The 24,120-nt window shown below is 43.6% G+C and overlaps 1 protein-coding gene across 1 annotated transcript in view; it reads right to left on the minus strand.

Moving 5' to 3' along the window:
• Positions 1-20,292, minus strand: part of POLR3B (RNA polymerase III subunit B) — a 104,062-nt gene extending 83,770 nt beyond the window's left edge. The window contains exons 1-9 of the mRNA XM_059402183.1: positions 20,038-20,292; positions 16,008-16,040; positions 12,675-12,731; positions 12,426-12,490; positions 9,470-9,545; positions 6,676-6,776; positions 3,830-3,921; positions 2,615-2,732; positions 844-952 (exon numbers count right to left, since the gene is read on the minus strand). Of these exons, the coding sequence (XP_059258166.1) occupies positions 844-952; positions 2,615-2,732; positions 3,830-3,921; positions 6,676-6,776; positions 9,470-9,545; positions 12,426-12,490; positions 12,675-12,731; positions 16,008-16,040; positions 20,038-20,109 (723 nt within the window). The 5' untranslated portion in view covers positions 20,110-20,292. The remainder of the gene's footprint in view (positions 1-843; positions 953-2,614; positions 2,733-3,829; positions 3,922-6,675; positions 6,777-9,469; positions 9,546-12,425; positions 12,491-12,674; positions 12,732-16,007; positions 16,041-20,037) is intronic.
• Positions 20,293-24,120: the final 3,828 nt, after the last annotated feature.

Genomic DNA, 24,120 nt, shown 5'->3' on the forward strand with positions numbered 1-24,120 from the left:
AACCACACCCAGTGCTCCATGCAATCCGTGCCCTCTATAATACCCACCACCTGGTACCCCAACCTCCCACACCCTCCGCCACTTCAAACCCCTCAGATTGTGTTTTCAGAGTCCATAGTCTCTCGTGATTCACCTCCCCTTCCAATTTACCCCAACTCCCTTCTCCTCTCTAACACCCCTTGTCCTCCATGCTATTTGTTATGCTCCACAAATAAGTGAAACCATATGATAACTGACTTTCTCTGCTTGACTTATTTCACTCAGCATAATCTCTTCCAGTCCCGTCCATGTTGCTACAAAAGTTGGGTATTCGTCCTTTCTGATGGAGGCATAATACTCCATAGTGTATATGGACCTCATCTTCCTTATCCATTCGTCCGTTGAAGGGCATCTTGGTTCTTTCCATAGTTTGGCGACCGTGGCCATTGCTGCTATAAACATTGGGGTACAGATGGCCCTTCTTTTCACGACATCTGTATCCCTGGGGTAAATACCCAGGAGAGCAATTGCAGGGTCATAGGGAAGCTCCCAGAAACCAGGAGCACCAGTGTCCCAGGTAGGATAACTATGTGGTTAGGTCCCAGGGAGTAGAAGGGCTTACTTCTCACTATATATCCTTTCGTACCTTAGGATTTTTTATTGCATAGCTGTTAAAAAATAGTGAAAACACGTGAACCCTGATCTTAGTAGCTTTCAATTTAAAATATATTACATAACTGACAATATACGTATGCCACAAATCTTTCCATTCCTCGAGATCCTTAGCCTCCAAATTTCTAATGACATATGAAAATAAAGCAAGAAAGGCTTCTTATCATTTTCAGTAGGCACCTGCAGCCTTACCTTAAATATGATGACAATGGGAATATCTTCTGACAACGTATTATGCCTCAAATAAAATCGTCCCTGTTTCACAGCCATATTGGTTCTGCTTTTTTTCTCATGGGTGGAGCTACAAGGAAACACAAGTTGGTTAAACTGTGTCCCCACTTGGTTTCAAACCAGTAGCATGCAGCAGCAATGATCATCGATCAGTAAGACTCAGTCATCAGTAATGATCAGGAAGCTCCTTCCTAATAGATGCCTTTTGAAGATGCGTAACTCCTTCCCAAGCTTTCCTGCCATTTCCATGAATATTTAAAAACACTACACGTTTCTATAGCTTTGAGAATAGGGTGGAGTTTTGTGGGTGAGGAAGTGACAAATTTATTTTGACCCTACTTCACCTTGGTTCCACCTGAACTGCTGATTCAGTGTGAGGTACATTCGTGATCAATTTTATACATTTCAAAAAAAAAAAACAAAACCTCAGAAGAATCTATACCACAATGAAAAAATGATGAAGAAATGAATTTATACTCGAGTGTTTAAATTAATAATCCAATAAAACATATTCACACTCTTACTATACAGTGAAGCCAAAAGAAACTACGGAATCTCCTTTCATTGGTATCTCATCAGCTACCAAGTTCCTAATAGATTTAAAAACATTTCCAAGTGTAATCGGCTACAACAAGAACACACACTACTCACCCGCTAGGCACCATTAACACTACGTGGCACACTCATATTAGCTCTGATCTCCTACATACTATGCTTACTCGGAAGGACTGTCTCCAAATCACACGAGAGGAAACCACTGCTTAGAGATCTGTAACTTCCCATCCAAGTGCCTCATAACTACCGAACAATAACTCTGGGATTTAGATCCCGATTCCCTGGCTCCAAAAGCTGTAGACAGTAGGAACACCTGGGTCACAGAATTATTAGCTCTGGGTCCAAATGCTGGCCACCTCTTCTGACCAGTAGGACCTTGAGCCCAAGGCCTGTTACTCAGCAGTGAAAGAGAAATAACACCACTTATCTTGGAGGGCTGAGGTGACAAATACAGCAACTGTTACACTGCGAGCGCCTAGTGACTGCTCAGTAAATGGCCATTATTGTTAGCTGTCCCCATCCCCTCGGCCGATCAGAAAGGAAAATTAAAGAAGTCTGAGTTGTACAGTTTATTACAGGTCGTCGGAGGACAAACTACCCTACTGAATACTGACATATTGATTATTCTATGACTGCTTCCTTCCCAGAACGTTTGAATTTACAAATTTCAAATTACATATGATAATAAATCAGAGAAAAGTTACAGCAGACAAGAGATGCTGCTGGAGAAAAATGAGTACACTGTGAAAGAGGCCAGTCAAGAAAACTAACAATAAGATGTAAGTCCATGACAGAATTCATTAAATATTAAGTAAAAAATAATCTCTGGTCATAACAATGTAGAAATACACTATGCAACATGGTCAAAGCCTAAAAACAAACATGAAAAAGAAAAGGAGTGGTTTCATATTTCTTTTTTCAACATTCCTTTACTACAACAAAATCCAACTTGAATAAAACAGCTAGTAGCCTTTCAACCAATGTTTCACACTTTCATCGCTAAAAATTTTAAATCAATACTCCATGTTTCCAGAGTTACACAATAAATTGAATCATTAAACAGACCAATATTTTGCTGCTTCTTATAGAAGTAACAGGCTATCTCTGTACTGAAACACAGTCATCCGATATTAATGGAATTATCAGCATTTCTTAGCAACATCCCTGCTTTCCATACCTGGTAACTGAAGCACCAACCGCCCCTTTCCTGTCGGCCTCCACGATGATCCTGTTCTTAGACAGCTGCTCTTGGATAAGAATAACTTTCTCTACCCCCTTGACAATGAAGTAGCCACCTGCCCAAAGGAAGCAAGAAAAGGTTCACGTCCTGTTCTGAGAGTGTGACTGAGGAGCCACAGTGATCTCCTGATTCAGAGACCCCCTCCTCCACTGCTCCAGGGTGCTGACCAACACTCAGAAGCATTTGCTGATGCTGTTGTATGAACGATGACAGTGTCAGCACGTGACTTTAGACAAACAAGCCACTAGAAAATAAACTTCTTGAGGACAGGGACCAGATTTTACTGGTTGTACGTATGACCAGCGCCAGACATTCACAAGAGGCAAATGGAAAAAATATGTTAAATAAATTAGTCTTCAAATTTCTTAAGCAAAGAGATAACCAACAATCTTCAATATAAACTCAAAATTGCCCTAAGTTTTCTAACAAATCAGGGACAATAGTAGACTAGGATTAGGTTTCCTAAGTATTCCATATTGAACCAAATCCTTAAACATTATCATATGTCCTTTCTTTGCACACAATTCAAAATAAGATAAAGTGAGGCTTCATTTTACTTTTAGAATATAAACAAGAACAAGCAATATATTTGACTTACGTAACATTCTGTTATAGTCTAAAAAAGTCATGTCCTTTGTTAACCTCTTTCCAAGACCTGCTGTGATTTTATATCAATGCAGCTTTAGAGGAATAGATGAAAACCGCTAGAGGAAACAGTACACCTTTTAGAAATATAGACTAAAAGAATAAAGTTGGAGCCAAATTTCTGGATGTTCCGAAAATATTTTTAATTTTTTTTTCTTAGAGAGCACGCAGGTGTGAGCCAGCTGGGTGCTGACAGAAGTGGGGAGGGAGAGAAAGAGAGAGAGAGAGAGAGAATCTTAATCAGTCTCTGTGCTCAGGGCAGAACCCACGCAGACCTTAATCTCATCCCCCAGAGATCATAACCCAAGCAGAAGCCGAAATCAAGAGTCCGAGGCCTAATGGGCTGCGCCACCCAGGAGCCCCATGGTTTGTGGACAGTATTATCCAAGTTCATTATAAAGCAGAAAGGCTGGTATTGTTTTTGAGAATTAAAGCAACAGCAACAGCAAAAGAAAGGCCCAGAAAGGGTAAGAGGTGGGGGGTGAAAACCTAAGGAATCACACATACCTGGATCTAAAGGGCATTCGTTCAGTTTGGCGAATTCTGCTGGCGTCTTCCCCGTGAGAACGCAGTTTGAACTACGCAGCATTATGGGCATTCTATGGAAAAGCAAAAGAAAATATCACATAAAGATGGTCACTGGAAAAAGAGGTGAAAAGAGGCACCATGCTCTGTACACATCACCAAGGGATCTGCATTCCTCTTGGACATTTCAGAAAAGGCAGACAAGCAGCCGTTACGTGAGAGCCGAGTAAAACGAAGCACTTCCCTAGGTTTGCTGCTCTTCCAGTCCGGAGAATAAAAATTCAAGGGTTTAGTTTCCTTAAACTTTGCAGACAGACTTTGGTACTAGTCAGAAATGGCAACTCTCCACCCATGGTAAGCAAAGGGACAGCCATTCGTCACGTAGAAATACCACAATGAACAAAGTGTGAGGAACAAGAGCCTACTAAGACACTTGCCCACAATTTTAAGAACGAAGCAAAACTTCTACATGTGAAAAATATTAATTTAAAAATCTATGAATAGGGGTGCCTGGGTGGCTCAGTGGGTTAAGCCTCTGCCTTCAGCTCAGGTCATGATCTCAGGGTCCTGGGATCGAGCCCCGCATCGGGCTCTCCGCTCAGCAGGGAGCCTGCTTCCCCCTCTCTCTCTGCCTGCCTCTCTGCCTACTTGTGATCTCTTTCTCTCTCTGTCAAATAAATAAATAAAATCTTAAAAAAAGAAAAGAAAAAAAAATCTATGAATAGGCTGAATAACAGATTTGCCCCTGCAGACAGAATTACTGAGCTGTAAAAGAGAGCTGAAGAAATTACTGGGAATGTATTTCAGAAAGACAAAGAGAAGGAATGTGTAACAAAGTTTAAGAGGCAAGGAAAGACAGAGCGAAAAAGTCTCATAGACATCTCATCAGATTCTAGATGGAAAAAATACACACAATGGGCAAGGAGTCTTATTCAGAGATGGCGGCCGTGGACTTTCAGAAATGTAGGCAAGCCATGAACCCACACAATCATATCTACACAGAATAAATAAAAAGAAAGCCACACCAAAGCACACCATAGTCAATATACAGTCATCGAAGACAAAGAGATTTAAAACCCAGAGAGAACAGGCCGCTTACCGAACAGGGAGGGATGACTGGACAACAGGGCCCCACCTGCAATGAAGGCGGGGTTGGGGGTGTACAAAGTGTGGAGGGAGAGTCCCAGCACCTTATTGGTGTTCTGTTAACGGCATCATGCAGAATGAGGTCCACGTGAGGAGCTCTTCGGACAAAACCAAATATCCGGAGTTTTAAATAGTGTCTAAAGTTGATGTACCAAGAAGTAGAGGTACATACACAGCATTTAAAGTTATGGATGCACTAAAATCACCGGAAGAAGAGACATGGTCACGAGATGGGAGCAAGACTGGGGTGAGGAAACAGGGAGGCCTCTTCTTTGTATCGAGTCCTCTCATGTACTATTTGATTTGTTACCAAGTAGGACTATTACTTAAATTAAATGGAAATCTTCTTCCTTAAACAAACAAAAACAAAACAAAACCACCAAACCCCAAACCCAAAAGCCACAGCCTTCCATGAGGCCATGTATATGGCTGGTGCATGGTCCATGCAAGCAGTCAGACCCACAGGCGGTCACCCGCACGAGTGCAGTGAATGCGTCACCTCTCCCAGAGTCTGGCACGCGGCAGGTACTCACCAAACCCTGGCTACATGCACGCCTTCCCCGCCTCCTCCTAACCAGGATGTAAGCCCTTTAAATGGCACCAGTGTTCCTGAGCCTGCCTCTCCAGTCTGCCCTTCACAATATTCAACCTGGGAAATTACTTATGATCCAAGATTAAACGGGCATGACGACAGTCCGCATGTGAGAAAGAAGGAAGGTCTTGACACTGAAAACCAGTCCTGCTAAAATGAAGATTAATATTCTGATATCCCAATGCACCTTCCTCACTGAGGAGAGAAGACAGGGACAATACACACAGCCCTTCCTTTAGGAGACTACAGAGGAGGATCTGCTAAACCTGTGTGTTTCCACGTTACTCTGGACCTCATCATCACAGCACCTGCCAGATGGTCCCACAGTTACTCAAGCCTGCCTTCCCCAGCAGCTGGCGATGAAGACAGCCAACAGGAGTCCTAAGTATCTTCTGTTGACCCGAGCCCCCAACACAGTGCAGGACAAGTGACAGGCAACTGATGCGTATTTACTGAACCAACGGGTATTTATTAAGCTCTGCAGAAGGAGAAGAAACACTTGGGTGGGAATTGTTCACACTAAGTTTAAAGTCCAACCCTGTTATCGGATACACGGTGCTGTGAGTTTTGTCCATTTCTACAGGCAAGTGGGTCCATTTTCCTTATGAAGGAAAGCAGACTACCAATAATGCTAGCTGATATGATCTATCATTTCCAAACCTGCTCCAGGCAAATAAATAATTTCTCCCTCAAATATCTGCTCTATTGGAAACAATTCGACTTTCCAAAAAATGCAAACTCAAAACACACATGAATCCACCAAGAAGACTAGCCCAGGAGAGTTCACTGAAATGAACCTAATGCTTCCCTAACAGCCGGGATTTCGGGAGGAGGTGGAAGCATTCTCCTCAGCTCTACAGAAAGGTTTCACGATGAAAGAGCCCCGCCATCCCAGCCATGCGCTGCCCACTGCTCAGAGCGCTCTGCTGGGCCGATCACAGGTCCCCAGAAAGACTCCCATGAAGTAGGCACCATTTCCCACATCTATTGGGTGAGGAAATGAGGCAAAGGGAACTGCAGGACTTGCTCAAGGTCACCCGCAGGGCTAGAACGCAGGCGGTGTGGCTCCAGCTCGGACACCGTCTCTCACCTGCCGATGGGTAAGGCATTCCGGATGATCCTCTGGCTGCCGCGGGTGTACTCGATGTCCACGGTGATGGGCGCGGAGTACGTCATGTCCCGCAAACGGCACTGAAAGACAACCAGACTGTCACTGCTTCTCCTCCCTGGGAAAGAAAGGGTCCTGAGGCCTCCAAGAGCTCTGTTTCTGGTACGAGTAGTACAGTCCACACTGACCTGTGCTATTCCAGGTGCTGCTGTGAGGGCACCGGGAGTGATGAGCCTGCCTTCTCCGGGAGGGGAATGACACCAGCCACTGATCTAGACACCAACCCCCACCCCCCGGCATCTCTGCCCCTGCCGGCCCAGAGATGACCCAGTAACTCTAGTACTGACTGGCTTCCCACCATCTGATGCCATCCACGGTCGGCTCCCCACTTTGAAGCAATTTGATTACTTTCCATGGACCCAGTTTTCAAGGAACAACCTATGTGGTTACCTCACACTGGAAAAGTTAACAACACAACCAGTGTAATACCCAAAGTATACACATGCACAAACTAAAAAATTTAAACTACACTTCTCTTACTTTCCAAATAAACTAACTCTATCACAAAATTCCTTAACAAGCAGTATCGTAGAACACAAATCATCCAACACATCCTATTAACAATTTCTGCATCGTCTGGGGAACTTTAGAAACTACTGGTGTGTGCTGTTGACAAGGCGATGTGTCGCTAAATGATGCCCCTACCTGAGCCATGACCAGACACGGCAAACCTTACCAAGATCGTGATGACCTCCCTGTTTTACTGATGGTTGTCAGTTGGCCTGTACGCTCAAAAAAATAATTTCTCTGAACATCAACCATGTAATTCGCAGTACTGAATCCTCTCTCTGCCTCCAACTAAACCAAAGACAGATTTAAACTGTCTCTTTCCCAGTGCGTGGGATCTTTAAATATTAGATAGCTCTATTAATGATGACCAAAAATGGCTTATTTTATATTTACTTAGATTGAGCCTCTGTCTTCAGGCCACACCAAAGGCGACGTGGCCTGGGGGCTCAGAGTGCACGCCTTGCTGCCTGTGCTCCAATCCCAGCTCCCCCACTTAAGTTCTGAATAACCGTCTGTGCCTGGTCTCATCGTATGTAAAGAGGGAATGACAATAATTTTAATTCCTAAGAGTATAAATATTTATTTTTAGAATAGTGCCTGGTACAGAGTATTATACAGATAGTATCTCATTTTTATTAAAAACAACAACAATGTAATTAATGCCCATAAGTGGGCAAATATTTGTGTGTTTTAATAAACTCCTCTCCTTCAAATGGAAATGAAATATGACAGATGTAAAAACGGGAATCCTTTCCATAGGTCCCAAACTACCCCATGAGCTCGGTCTGTCCCCCCCACCCCCAGCCTCCCTGTCCTCATGGGACTGGGGCTGTGCTGGGGATTGGCAGCACCAACACTCCGCCACCCCTGCTGTGGGTCCCGACTGCCCACCCACCTGCTCTCCCACTCTCCCCATCTCCCCAAGGATCAAAACCCCTCCAAGAAATCTTCGTGCCCTCCCTCCCTCCCTCCCCAACTGCAGTAACACCCATGTGTTTTCTCCAACATCAGGAAGAATGATTAGGACAACTGTGGCCTCCGGCTTCCTGCACTACTTCAAACTGCTTTGTCGTCTCTCTACTCTACACTTGGTAATATAATTCAGAAGATGACGTGGAAATTGCTAATTGGCTGCCTAGTTCCTACAAAATTAGAAAACCCCAGCAAAATGGAACAGGAAGTGGGGAAAACTAAAGGGGTGTCCATGCTTTCTAACATTCCAAACCTCACCACTTCCTACTCAACACAACTTCCCTTCCCTCACCCTTCCAGGCATTCCAATGTGCAACCCCTGGTGTCCGTTTCACGTGCTCTATCTCTCCACAGAGTATGAACTCCCTGAGGAAGGAGAGGGTCTCATTCCTTTTCTATCTCTCAATGCTGAGGCACAAAATAAATGTCCACTGACACTCGATGCTCGGTGAGAAAATAACATCGACATATACCTGTGTGAAATGTCCAGTTCTATGATCGTATTTCACGATAACATTGCTCAGACAACAACCCTAACATTCTAACTTACTTATTGTTTAGTAAAGGTTCCTCTGCCACCTTCCCTGATTGCTTAACATTTTAGTTTTACATTAACAAAAACTACATAAATCTACAAAAATCATTTTTTTCCCTAAAATTCCAATTATGGGCAGTAATTAATTTCAAATAATTTATGGACACTAATCAATTCCAAATTATGGAAAGTAAGTGGAAGAATTTCCAGAGGAATCCAGAATGTTTTAAAAGCCAATTAATGGGCCTGTTCTACAATCTTTTGCCTGCAGCTCTGCTAAAATCCTGGAATTCAAATTTTCCTCGCATCCATCTCCTCTAACAGACTCTGAGCCCCTGCCCTTGGTCTCCTCTGCCGGACACGATGCCTGCTGACCCTCAGAAAACGTGCACAGCACACGGTGCTCCGCACAAGCGGCCGGCTGGGCAGGGGCGAGGGGAGCGCTGCTCGAAGGCTCAGAGGCAGGGACGCAGAAAGCAGTTATGTAACAGAGCACGCTAACTAGGAGCCGGTGACGAACTAAATTGTGCTGAATTGTTTCCGAATACAGTATTATATAAATGCTCATTTATTTTGGCTATCTTTGTCTCAGAGAAGGTATTTTTTTCCCTGTTTTTAAATCATTTTAAGAGCATATATTAGGGGCACAGACTCTGAGCTAAGGCAAACAAATTCAGTTACGGTAAGGTAGGTAATTACCTCATGAGGGGATACTGGTCTGGTCACATTGAAGCTTTCTTCAACATCAGGAAGCCCCACATAGATATTAAGATACCTGAAAAGCAGATTATTCCATGACCAATTACACCTTTCAAAGAACATATAAACAAACAAGCTATTTTCCTCCCCAATACAAGGATTATACTTCGACACATACTTACCTTGCTAAGAATGACAAACAAATTAAAAATTATAATTTGATATCCTCTTGACCTAAGAGTACACACAGTTCTACAAAGGAGGGTAACTACTATCAAACTTTTAAAAGAAATTATTATAAATCTCTTTTTAAAAATATTGGAAAGACAGCTCTCAAAAGATAGTATTTAATGAAAAGAGCTATTATTTATGTAAGAAAGAAAAGGTTGTAAGGGGAGAAAAATAGAGGTCTTACAGGCCAATAAACCCAATTAAGCCCATCGTGTTGAAAAGACTGAGTCAAAAATTCAGGCTAACCTACCAACCTACCTAACTACCAACCCTCAGAGCTTAGCCTGGCCTACCTTAAATGTACTCAGAATAATTACATGAGCTTATAGTTGGGGGAAATCATTTAACACAGAGCCTATTTGAAAATGAAGTGTTAAATACCTCACGTAGTTCACTGAAAACAGAAAGTGAGAAACAGAATGACGGGTGTGTCGTCAACCCTCCTGACTGTGGGGCTGGCTCGGAGCTGTGACCATGCTGCCCAGCATCACAAGAGGATTGTACTGCATATTGCTAGCCTGGGAAAAGATCAAAATTCAAAATCCGAGGCAGTTTCTACTGAATGTGTCTAGCCTTCACACCACTGTAAAGTTGAAAAATTGTTAAGTTGAACCACTGTAAATCAGGGACCATCTGTGTGTGCTCGTTACGGCAAACGGAACAGGAAGAAAGCAGAAACTAATGAGCTGGGGGTGCCTGACGACAGGGTGGAAAGAACTGGGACAGGAGGGACAATTTCCTGAAAATACCTTTTCCTATCGGTCTAACTCTTACAATCATGTTTCACATACTCAAAAAGCAAATGCATAATTAAAATTATGGATGCAGACGGGGATCCAAAATGGAATACAAATGCCACAGATTTACAAATGAATAATGTAACTGAACCAGGGAGGTGGGAAAGGGAGCGAGTCTGATTAGCTTTGGAAGGTATTTTGCTTGGATACCATAGACATAAAGACAAAAAAGCAATATATAGATGTTGCACTCTTATTAGTAAATTCTATTCTCACAGAAGTATCAATCAGCAATCCTGAAACCAGATCTAGTCTAGGACTGAATAAATAGGTAAAATAGTGTGAATGATGAGAGCCAGGTTTAGGGACAGAACTTATAAATAAGAGGTCAGTGACAGTGAGTCCCGTGGAGCTGAACTGAAATAAGAGCTATCAGTGTGCTGGGTTTTTTATACATAAGAAGACAGGATATGGAAATACTGATGTACACATGCATGTGAGTGATTTACACACACACACTTTCTTGCTCTGTCTACCAAGGTTTTATTATCCCTATCTTGGTTTTTAAACACCATCCAGAAAAGGAGGCTAGGGCTCCCCGGGGTAATGGTCGATTCCAGGCTGACACACGGAAAATACCAGATCAACCACATCTCATGACGCCACAAAGCAAATCAGTGCTTGAAAACTACATGGGGTGTGCTGAAAGGACACAGCGTTCAACCTGAGATGCTGTGAGCAGTGAAGTGGTACTACTGAGCGTGAGCCACAGATTCAAATACACAGGAATCGGGATCAGTCTAAATAAAACTGAGGAGGTAAACAGGGGCGCCTGGGTGGCTCAGTCGTTAAGCCTCTGCCTTCGGATCATGGCTCAGGTCATGATCCCAGGGTCTTGGGATCGAGCCCCTCACTGGACTTCCTGCTCTACAGAGAGCCTGCTGCTCCCTCTCCTACTCCCCCTGCTCGTGTTCCCTCTCTCGCTGTGTCTCTCTCTGTCAAATAAATGAATAAAATCTTTAAAAAAAGAGAGAGATAAACAAAGGGAAGAAAAAGTTCTTTCTTCCAATGGAATACCAGTACTAACGTGCAGGGAATGATGGCAGCAGAGCCTCACCACCAGGCAAACACACAGCAGTAACTGTTATAAGAACCATCCTTGACGTAAAATTAGTGGGTAAGTTCTTTGCATTGTATCACAGGATCTCCCCACAAGATACTTACTACAAATGGAAAAGTAGTAAATTCACAGTGGACAAGCCTGCATATACCACCTTAATCAAGTGAACTAAGTTAAAACCACCTACAACAGAATATACTGATCTCTGGACCCCCGATACGATGCAGGGAAGATAGCACAAAACATTACTTCTGTGCCAAAAATGCACAAGCCAACTGAACCATGAGCAAACATCACACAAACCCAAACCGAAGGACCTCCTACCAAACAATGAATCAGGATGCTTCAGAAGTGTCAAGGTGAGAAGAGACCAAGAAAGTAAGAGGAACTGGGACAGGCTGGCGGAGGCTAAAGAGACAGGAGAACTAATCACCACATCAAGCTCTGGACTGAATCCTGGGCCAGAAAAAAGACATGAGCGGGAAAGCTTGAAACAAGAGGTGCGGAGTAGCTGGCAGCATCCTGTCAGCGCTGCCTGCCTGGGTCTGCTAATCCTGGTTTGGTTTTGTAAGATGCTAACATGAGCACAGGCTGGCCGAACGGTAATAAGAACTCTTCATATGTACTATTTTGGTAATTTTTCTCTAAGTTTAAAATTGTTCGAAAAAATGTTTAAACCTAATAGCTTCAGTACTTCTCAAGCATAACTCTAGTTGATATCGTTAGTTTACCCATTAAAAATTGAGTACTTTTCTTAGGAACCAAGTAAAGACAGTTATTTTAATGAGAGTTTTGGTAACAACCACGTTCACTCTACAAAACGCGAGACGTGACCAAAGCAGCAAGGCAACAGTAGCTGATTCCTTACTTCAGGTACCACATGGGGTCAGCATCGCTCGTGACCTTTTCGTTGGCTTTCATTATCTTCTTTATCTGCAGGGGAAAGAGCACCATTAGGAACATCTCTGGCTTCCATCAATTCTTGTCTCTAAATTTTTTTTTAAGTAGGCTCCATGCCCAACGTGGGGCTCAAACTCAACGACCCCGAGATCGAGTTGCCTATTGTACCAACTGAGCCCGCCCGGCACCCTCTCTGCTTCCACGCCCTGCTGCTTACCTCCACGTTAATGAAATAGTTGAATGAGTCTATATGCTGTTTCACAAGGCCCTTCACCTAAACAGACAAAAAATAGAAAGTAGATTAGACACAATACAGCATAGTATGTTAGAGACTCTAACCCCAGGGGGCCTTCAGATTTTTCTCTAAAGTTTTGAGAAAAAAAACCCAGAAGTGTCACTTAGTAGAACTTTACATTTATGTGTCCTCATTCCATTTCTCCTCCCTTCCTAATGTACCCTCAAAGTTTCTTCCCTGAGAATCAATCTGACCCTTGGAATGCAAGATAGGGGTATTCGAACATACCTAATGACTTCCCTATGCTAACAAATGGGGCAAGATTTTCTCCGCATATTTTCAATTTACAAAAAATCCAAGAAACAAAATATAGCAATTGAGCATCATTTCTTCAACCCTCAAAAATGCCGGCTTTGTTTTCTGTCTTCCCCTATCCGAGCAATTTTGAAACTCAGATCTCTTATAGAAGACCAAGGGGGGGGGAAATAAGGATCTTTATTAAGAAAATTGAAAATAGGGGCGCCTGGGTGGCTCAGTGGTTTAAAGCCTCTGCTTTCAGCTCGGGTCATGATCCCAGAGTCCTGGGATCGAGTCCCACATCGGGCTCTTTCCTTGGTGGGGAGCCTGCTTCACTTCCTCTCTCTCTGCCTGCCTCTGCCTACTTGTGATCTCTCTCTGTCAAATAAATAAAATCTTAAAAAAAAAAAAAAAGAAAAAAAAAAGAAAATTGAAAATAACTGCATTTGAAATTGAAAGGCAGGTGAAACTCAAGGAACCTAAGAGCAGAACAGCCAGCAGAGACTTCCGTTTCATCTCTGAAGCCAGAGACAACCCTGCAGAGAGTGCGGTGTGCTATGGAAAACACTGAGACAATAACACACACTCCAAAATGTGAAAATTTAAAAGGCCTGTATGTGTTCCTTTTTTTTTTACATTAATATTCAGGGCACCTGGGTGGCTCAGTGGGTTAAGCCGCTGCCTTCAGCTCAGGTCATGATCTCAGGGTCCTGGGATCGAGTCCCGCACTGGGCTCTCTGCTCAGCAGAGAGCCTGCTTCCCTCTGTGTCTCTCTCTCTCTCTCTCTGCCTACTTGTGATCTCTCTGTCAAATAAATAAATAAAATCTTTAAAAAATATATTAATATTCAAGCACAATGGGTTCAGCCCTGCTAGAACATGACTAACACATAATCAGAGCCTTTGCTTTAATTATACTTCCTTGTTGGGATCTCACCGGCTTAGAAAGCAACCATCCCATTTAGAAGCAGTCCTAAATATTGGGGGAAAAAGTTCATTCGAATATACTGATCTGATGTCTGCCTTCCTCTAGTTTCCAGCCGGAGGACTGAACTGTCCTTCTGGAGAGGAAGGCCTGCTCCCAGACAGTCTGTGTATTTACAACTGTCCTTCCTGTTGTCACGTCCAGGATGACCTATTCAACTCTGTCTCACATGCATGCCTTCTGGACCCTTCCTTCAGCAGCAGATGGCCTGCTCCTGGGCGTCTTCCAGTTGGTCCATGTTCCTCCTAATATGGGCACCCTGAACTCACTGACAAGGTTCTCGACAGTCTGACGGCATAGAGTGGGGCTACTGCCTCCCTCATTCTGGATACCACACCACCACTATTATTAAAAAAAAACAACAACAAACCAAGGCCACGTTACTGATTCATCAACTAAAACTCAAAAGGTGCTGTCTATCTTCACAAAACGATGCTATTAAGTCAAGAACACCCAATCTGACATTTGTAAGAAACCAAGGACAGGGATTCACCTTTCTCACTGTTGTCACCCCAGCCTAAGAAACGAGTCTGATTCTGTTGGCCAACAGAGCTGGCAGTCTTATAAGCTTTGTATTTCTGTCTTCAGTTATGTTTTAGAATCTTTGTATCTTTGTTTTTGGACAAATATATTTCAAGGCGGTCTGAGTAAAGGAGAATCCCAACTTTGAGTGAATGAATGAATGAATGAATGGAAAAACCACAGTCTTATGTCTCTACTAAATTCTCACTCTCTTCTCAGACTGTGTGCCATCAGTTGTCTCCTCTTTTTTGAATCATAAATCCCACCCTTTCTCCTCTACTCATATACACTTCCTTAAAAAAAAAAGTTTTAACAAAAAAATTTTTTTCTCTTCCCTTGACCTTATTACCATTTTATTTTATTCTTGGTAACTCTTCTTAAACCTCTTTAACAGCTTCCTATTGGTGTTAGAAGAAAAGCCAACATCCTTAACGTGGCTTTCAAATCTGCCCAACATTCAGGCCCTGACAGCCTCCCCAGAACTCCCCCACCAGCACTCTCCCTGCCTACAACACACAACTAAGTCAGATAAGACTGTACTCATTTCTCAAGTCTCCATGCTTTCATTTAGCGTGCTTTCAACATCCGTCCACATTGCGGTATGTATCAGCACTTGATTTCTTCTTATTCCCAAATAATAATCCACTGCAGAACCACGGAATGGATATCCCACATTTTATTTAACCATCTGTCAGCTGATGGCCAGTTGGGTTGTTTTTACTTTTTGGCTATTACGAACATGTGTGTACAAGTTTTGTGCAGACAGGTGTTTTTCACTTCTCTTGAGTAAGTGGGAGCAGAATTCCTGGATTATATGGTTAACTCGTTTAACCATCTAGGAACTGCCAGGCTGCTATGCAAAGCAGCTGCAACATTTCACATTCCCGCCAGTAGGGTTCCAGTTTCCCCACATCCTCAACACAATTATTACCTTTCTTTTTGATTACCACCATCCTGCTGGTGTCAAATGACTGATCACTGTGGTACCCCCTACATCTGGGCATAAACTCTTTAAAAGTGAACTGAAGCCGTCCACTAACCAGACATTCAGCAGTTCCTGTGACTACCCACTTGTCCATTCCAGCCACACAGACTGGTCACTGTTCCTTACAGACGCCGTGGAGGCGCCCCTTGACTGCTTTTATCATGGAATGCTCTCCGCGTTAGACCCTTCCGCCTACTTAAATCCTGTCCTACTGAGATGGGGTTTATGTGTCACCTTGCCTGGGAGACCTTCTCCGACCGCCTGTAGCATCTCTTCTGCCAAGCCCACTCTGCTGCTGCGTATACTACACCTCATCTCTAGAATCCGATGACCGCTCCCCCAACCAGCACCTTACAGACAGGGAAACTGCCGTATAATTCCCTGTTATTTCTAAAATACAACAAATTACAGAGTTAGGCAAAGTAAAGAATTATTAGTTGGTGATAAACACTTAATCCTTAAGAAGGATGAATTTAACTTTTTTCATTTGAAAAATAACCAACTATTATTAAATGTTAAACAATTACCTTTAAAAATGCTGGAAGCAGCCTCCATTTTTCCTGCAAACCAAAACAACAAGGTGTATCAGCACTCTGTGCCAGCAACAGCGGTTTTACAAGAAGTCATTTTAATATGCCAAAAATGACTTACTTTATCACAGAAAGCAGAAGAAAAGAAATAAAAATGAAAACAACAATTTTAAAATGGTAACCACTTTTATGGAAATCCCAGATGTGTGTATGTGTGTGTGCAAATACACACACACACATACCACCTATTTCTTTTTTTAAAAATTGAAAAAAAAATTGTTATTAACATATAATGTATTATTAGCCAGGAGTACAGGTCTGTGAATCACCAGGTTTACACACTTCACAGCATTCACATAGCACATACCCTCCCTAATGTCCATAACCCCACCACTCTCTCCCTCCCCCCTCTCCCTGGCAACCCTCAGTTTGTTTTGTGAGATTGAGTCTCTTATGGTTTGTTTCCCTCCCGATCCCATTTTGTTTCATTTATTCTTTTCCTACTCCCCAAACCCCCCACGTTGCATCTCCACTTCCTCATATCAGGGAGATCATATGATAGTTGTCTTTCTCTGACTTACTTCGCTAAGCATAATACCCTCTAGTTCCATCCACGTCATCGCAAATGGCAAGATTTCATTCTTTTGACGGCTGCATAGTATTCCATTGTATATATACCACCTCTTCTTTATCCATTCATCTGTTGATGGACATCTAGGTTCTTTCCATAGTTTGGCTATTGTGGACATTGCTGCTATAAACATTCGGGTGCACGTGCCCCTTCGGAACACTACATTTGTATCTTTAGGGTGCAATTGCTGGGTCATGCCACCTATTTTTTAAATAGAATATGCTTTAATCTTCTGATGATTCAAGGCTCCAAGCACTCCTCACACATTGTTTTACTGTCACGACACCTGGGCAAGCTGGGTTTGCCAGTCTGAGACAGGCAACATTAGTTTCGGAGTCCTGGGAAGCTGGATGTCTTGCCCCACAAAGAGCTCTGTCTCCCTCCCATTCTTTCTCAGCTAGCATCTGGTTACAACTCCTCGGCATACACGAGGTTCGTGTCCCACATCAGATACCTGTACACTCATGCACTGCTCGAGGTTTTAGTCCTGCTCTTTATACCTTCCTGAGGTGGTACACGACTGAGATGACAAGTCTCTTTTTATGTATCTACTCTGCTAGTGGGAACGCTCACAAATGGTGAGAAACAAGTCTTTGAAGGTAAGGATACCCAGTTTCTGAGTAAGGGTCTAAGGACCACACGGGACCCGGCAGTAGCTATATAAACTCTGACTTCCACTCTGAGTGACGTAAGAAGCATCAGAAGGTTCTGAACAAAAGAGTGATGTGATGTTGACTCATCTGAACTGCATCACTCTAGCTGCTAGGTTGAGAACAGACAAGTAAACTCCTGGAGTTTACTGAAATACTCCAGGCCAATGGTTACCAGTACAGATAGGGAGAAATTGTAGTTAGGAGACACAGTCAAAGCCAATAGGTAGGACTTGACCACGGATTAGACAGACTCTGAAAGGAGTCAGGACCTGCACCCCAGAGTTGCTACTTATGGAAAGGAGGAGGCAGGGACACTGCTGGGCAGCAGGGTTAGGTATGGAGAGGCTAGCTGGAATTCGGCCGGGAGCACATGCAGTTTGACAAATCCATTAGAAAGTCAGGGGGAGATGCCAAAGAGACAACAAATAGGGGTCTGGAGCTTGGGAAGAGAGTGGCCTAAAAATAAAAATTAGGGAGAGGCCTACAGATAGAGGACAGTTAAAGTCCCATAATGGCAGAGATCACCGAAAGAGTGTGGATGGGCAAGAGTTCGATGCAGTGAGATCACAAACACTCTGACACGTTGAGAGGAGCAGCGGAAAGCGGATCCAGCAAGGGGAGTGACAGGAGTGGTCAGGGAGGGAAGCAAAAACCTGGAAAGAGTAAAACAGAAAGAGAGGTGGGTGCAGGGTGGATGTGGGGTACACATATACCTGTATCTTCCTCTCAGTGTTGCTGTGGCCCTGAAACTGCTCTTAAAAAAGTAAGTCTACTAAAAAAGAAGGAGTCAGGCAAAACTAATCTATGATGATAGAAATTGAGTAAGCTCGAAAGGTTTCGTAAGGCAACTTTCTGGGGTGAGGGAAATGTTTTAGATCTTATATTGAATGGCAGTTATTTGGGTACATCTAACTGTCAAAATAAATGTAACTGAACACTTCGTATCTGTTCATTTTTACTTTATGTAAATGTACAAAGAGGAATGAGAGAAAAATCCAGAAGGAACTTTGTGAGGAGAGAAGAAATACCGCAGGGCAGAATGGGGAAGGAGGTGGGATGGTGGGAAAAGAGGCTGAAGTCACTAGTGGCCAGATCAAGAGCCTTATAAATATGGTTAAGAGGTTAGATTTTGCTCTACTATCACAGGACAGAGATTGAAAAATTTAATCAAGGGAGCAACATGATCATAGTTGTGTATTTAAACTAATGATAAAATAAAACTGATGGCTCTGGCAACAGAGCAGAGAACAGGTTGGGGGTGAGACAAGTCAGCAGCCTAGGAAGTAAGAGAGGCCATTCGTTCCAACTTGGAGAATAGCAGAAGTTTCAGATTTGAAGGTATTTAGTAGGCAGGATCCTAAGATTTGATGGTGGATTGGACACAGATGGCCAGGAAGAGGAATTGTTATTCCCGATTCAGAAGTTTGGGACTGTGCTTCTGGTTCCTTCACAACTGTGCAAATTCAAGCAAGATATATACAAATCCTTCAGGCTTATCCCTCAGGTCTTCAGAGAAGTAGCTGGTCTGCAGTTCAGGATGAAAACTTCCGACTGCCAGAGTCCAAAATCCTGATCAGCCACTTAACATCGTTTTGACACTGGATTAACTACCTAACTTCTCTGGGCCTCAAAAATCTTTATTGGCAAAATGCGGTGAAAATAGTACTTATTTCAGAAAATTAAATAATGCAATGCACGTTAGGCTTAAACAGAGCGTGACACATGGCAAAAGGTCAGCAAATGCTGGGTCTTAACTTTGAAAAAGTTAAAAAAAAAAAAAAAAATCCAGTATTGCCCAGTGATCGCTGCACCACAAACACTCAGGGATTAAATCCCGCGGACTAATCATAATGGACCTCACTAATTTGCCAAATGCTTATAAAGAATTATTCTTATGATCCAATCTATTCTAAGATCATGTCACACTCCCGCTTGAACCCTTCAACAGCATCTCCTCGCTCCTTCGGAGGTCTATGAAGATCAAAACCGTCCACAGTCAGGACCCTCACCCACCCCTTTCTCTGTTCCTCCCTCTAGCACTACCGGGTTGCAGTTCCTGGAAAACATCAGACGGTCGGGCGGTCTCACCTACCGCGGTGCAACTACCTGAAAGCTCTCCCTGGACCATTTCTGCACTTGCCCCGTTTCATGCTCACAGAGATCGGGGCCAGAGGGGTTCTGCGGGCCTTTCCAGAAAGTAAACATTATGTCCACAGCTGAACTTCATTCCTCGTTAGGGAGGGACACTTCTGCCTGATGAAAGGTACGGAGCTACTCCCCAAAATACAGATTTTTTTTTTTCTCCCAAACATAAGGAGTCAACGTTCAGGGCGCTTAAAATACTCCTGCAGCCCAAACTTGAGCTCCGGGTAAAAGGATCACTAGCCCGGATCCGGAGGATGCGGACCTCACGAAAGCGTCCGCTCCAGCCCCGCGGGGATGCATTACAGGCCCCTCTACCGGCGCGAGGGCCAGTCCTGCCCCGAGACACACGAACGCTGAAGTAGCCACCAGCCCAGAGCAGCCAGCGCGCCGGGCTTGCCGCCCGCACAGCGCCCGCACAGCGCTCCTCCAAGCTCGACCCCTCCACGTGCACGTGGCACCCCGCTCCGGAAGAGACCGGCTCGGCGCCGCGAGCATGCGCAGAGCTGCCCCCCGCCCCTCACCCCGCTGCCAGAGCTCTCCGGGCAACGCCTCCTGCGGACGCTCCCGGCCCCTTCCGCTCCCGGCCCGTTGGCCTCACCTCTACAGTGGGGATGGGCGCAGCCAGCTGCTCCGGGGTCAGGTTCCCAAACTCTTCAGCAAGCACGTCCATGCTGCGCTGCTCACGCCGACGGTAGAAACCAGGAGAATCCCCACGCCCGCTCTCGCTGCCCCCCAGGAAACTGCAGCGCCGGTCAAGAGCGGTGCGCCGAGGCCTAAAGGGTCCCTGCCGCGCGGGTTAATTGATGGTGTGACAGAAACGTTCCGCCCGCTCCCGGCCCGAACCTGCGGTAGAACCCGGATGTGGTTTAGGCAAAACTGGGAAACTGCGCCCCCTGCTGTCGCTTGGTGGTCTCTGCCGGCTAATCTTCACCTCCGGACAGGTTTAGTGCCGATGATGCCAAGTGAGACTAGTAGAGCGTACTGGTTGTAATTTTTAAAATAATTCAAGGAAAAGGGCAAACGGAGAATTTGCGCAACTCGAGCCACCGAGGCAGAGGATTCGTTTAATCCAACCGAAAACTACACACTGTAGAGTATGGAAGAATAGGAAACAAATGCTCAGTAGCAGGGGATTGGTTTAAAACACTACGGTACCTGTGTGTCATGGAATATTATGCAACCATCAAAATGACCTAAAGTGGGGAGGGATCAACTCGTTAGAGAATAGAGCAGGACAGGACAGTAATTAAGACTATGTTATAGTCTCAAGGGACTGGGAAAAGATCCAGGAATAAATACCAGGATGTAGAGAAATTTAGTATGAAAATATGATATTTTGAATCAAGCAAAGATGGGTTATCCAATAAATGATATTGGAACATGTGATTAGCCATTTAGAAAAAAAATTAAGTAAATCCTATATGGTTTAGGTATTTAGATGTTAAAACCTTAAAAGGAAATGAAAGATTGAGATTGTGAACGTCTTCAAGGACAGCAGCACAGAAATCCTGAAGGGAAGTATTCATAGATTTGGTAATATAATTGTAACCATAGTTTTATGATTCCATGAAAATGCAGACAGAATTTTCTGAATAAATTTTTTTAAAAGATTTTATTTATTTACTTGGGAGAGAGAAAGAGCGAGCACAGTGAGGCAGAGAGAGAAGCAGACTCCCCACTGAGCAAGGAGCCTGACATTGGGGCTCCATTCTAGAACCCTGGGATGATGACCTGAGCTGCACAGGCACCCTTTCTGAACAGATTTTTTAAATTCACTGTGAATAGAGTTCTTTAAAAACACAAGTTGTTAGAAGACAAAGAAAATGTTGGATTGGTAGCCCTAATTTAGAATGAACTCATACAGATCAATAGGAAAAACTCCCACTGGAATAAAACAGGATGAAAGATACCAAAATCGTTTAACTGGTACACAGTCTCCTTTTGGGAAGTTGCAAAAATTGTGGAACTGGGCAGTGGTAAGGATGCACAATGGTGTGAATATATTAAGGCCACTGAAACTACACACTCCAAATGGTTATAGTAGTACATTTTCTGCATATTTTGCTATAGTATTTTATGAAAATTTGTAAATATACATCTGCCATTTTCTCATAATGAATGTATAATCCTTGCCCACAGTTAAATTTCTGAATTAAACTGAAAGGCACTGAAATTTACCTAAAATAGCTAATTAAAAGAGGAATCTTAACTCTGTCCTTGAAGATCTTACAGTTTCCTTAAAGAGACACATATGCTCTTGTATCATCCTTGTGAATTACCGGAGAGCAGCCTATTTAGAATCTAGCCTAGAAGGGACCATGAGGTGATTCTTGGATGGCAGAGTTCTCAAGTTTGGCTCGGATGTTTTGGCTCATTGCTCCAAAGTCCTCTTGGCTTTGCATGCTCAAGCTCAAAGTGGTTCTCCAGTTTTAGAATCTGAATCACCTAGAAAGCTTGGTGAAACAACCTCAATTTTAATATTAGGCAGGTTTGGACTGGGGGCCTGCAAATCTGTATTTAATAAGTTCCCAGGTGATGCCCATGTTGCTGGCCCTGTGATCACACTTTGGGAATCACTGTCCAACATAGGACATATCTCTGGATACCATGACCTGTTTACGCATCTAGCTCTTCTTCAGACTGGGAGCTCCTGGAATAGGAACCATCTTGTTTGTCTTTCCATTCCCAGGTTCTAACCCACTGTTTGTTCCTGAATCAATTTTTGTTGAATAAATAATTTGAAAGAAAATAATGCAATGAGTATTAATAAATTTGATATCTCGTGTTTTTTTTTTTAAAAACTTGGTTTCTTGTTTTGAGGTTTTTTGGTTTTTTTGTTGTTTTTGTTTTTTGGGTTTTTCTAGTTTTTCTTGAAAAGAGATGGATCAGGTAGCAGGGGGCCCAGAATCCTGCATGGCAACAGTTAGCTGACTGCTGAGTAGTGTCAGGGCCCTTAGACCACAGCGGCCACTATCTTTGAAAGCCTTCCCTTGTTACACCTGTCTCCCCTCCGCCCACCCCTACCTCTCAGGTATTGGTGCACCAAGACTCACGGTTTGAGTAGAAGGCTGGGCACATTTTCAGAAGGGAAATCTTGAAGGGAAAAAATGTTTGATATCTTGGAGTACAATGCCGTCACTCAAGTACACGGTATTGCAATAACCAGATGAGAAAGTGACCGATGCCATGGAGAAGTGGGTGGGGGAAATATGGGCAAAAGAAAGAGAAAAACAGAGATATCCAAGCTAGACTTCCATTCACTGAGCATTTGCCCTCTGCCAGGCACTGAAATAACCTCTTTGTGTGCACTCCCTGATGTAATGATCAACCACCAGGAGGTAAGTATGATTATCTCCACTTGACAGGTAAAGGGATTAAGGTTCATAGGGATTAAGAAATTTGCCAAGCAGAGCTGGAATTTAAATCCATAATTACCTGACCCCAGAGCTCATGCTTTCAGCCACTCCAGCATAATACCACACTGAGTGGATGGGGTGGTAGAAGACATTTCAAGCAGAGAAAAACAGTGCGAGCAATGACACAAGAGCTCTACACAGTACCGCATGCTGACAGCTGAGTGTGGTTCTCCATAGGACTTGTCTATATGGAAGTGTCTATTGATGACACTAGACAGCTCCATTGGAGCTGGGCCATTATTGGCCTTTATGCCATGTTAAAGAAATAAGACCTTACTCTGAGCATCTTCAACATGAAGACACTAGAAACAAAAGGATTGTCCTCTCTTCTTCAAAGACTTGGTGCATCCAGAGTGGGAGAAAACATATGTGATCCTGATTTCTAAACCTGAATAAATTCACAATAGAACTAACAAAGACTAGAACAATGTTGGGGAAAGAAGATGGGCTCTTACGGGCAAAGAGGGAGTCCATGAAGCCTCTCATTTCACAAGCAGCAAGGTGAGGCTGAACACGGATAAAAGCCTCTACTGTAATCCGAGAACAGCCTGCATTTTGAGCAAGGGTGGGTAGTCCAAAAACCTCTTGCTGCTTGACATGCCCACAAGCCACCTGCTCTGAAAAGCCTTGAGTTGTGTCATGAGATCTGACCATACTGTGAGAACTGATAAGGGCCAGGAATCTGTCAAAGACAGCCAGGTAGGGGGGCCAAGGTGACTTGTCGGGCATGAGAACCCCCTACCCAATGCAGGAGAGTGGGAAAGAGGAGTGTGCATACTGACCAATGGCAATCAGACCCAATCATTCCTCTCTGGGATGTTAGTAAGAGGTACCAGAAGGGAGCACAGCCACAGAAAGAAGCAGAGAAGTACAACACCAGGAAAACATTTGGTAACATCACGACAGTGAGAAATTCTTTTGATTGGATGACCTTAGTAAGCCAATGTAGCAAGTAGTTTAAGAGCACACTTTCCAGGGTTAGACTTTTTGGGTTGGGAGATACTCACAAGCTCTGTGACCTTGGACAATCTCCTTGGCCAGTCTGAGTTTCATTTTGCCTATATGGAAATAGTGATAAAGCCTGCCTCCCAGGGCATTGTACAGTTACAGGAGATGGAGTGTATGAAGTATTCCTTGTCGTATGGTAAGCGGCTTAGTGGTTATTATTATTGTTTGTTTTTATTATTTATTATTATTTTATTATATTCCTGAAAGATAAAAAGAATTATATTCAGGTTCTCTATCAATCCTGCCAGTGCAACTAC

The sequence above is a fragment of the Mustela nigripes genome, chromosome 6 (assembly GCF_022355385.1).
Source record: "Mustela nigripes isolate SB6536 chromosome 6, MUSNIG.SB6536, whole genome shotgun sequence".
NCBI classification, from domain to species: Eukaryota; Metazoa; Chordata; class Mammalia; order Carnivora; family Mustelidae; genus Mustela; species Mustela nigripes.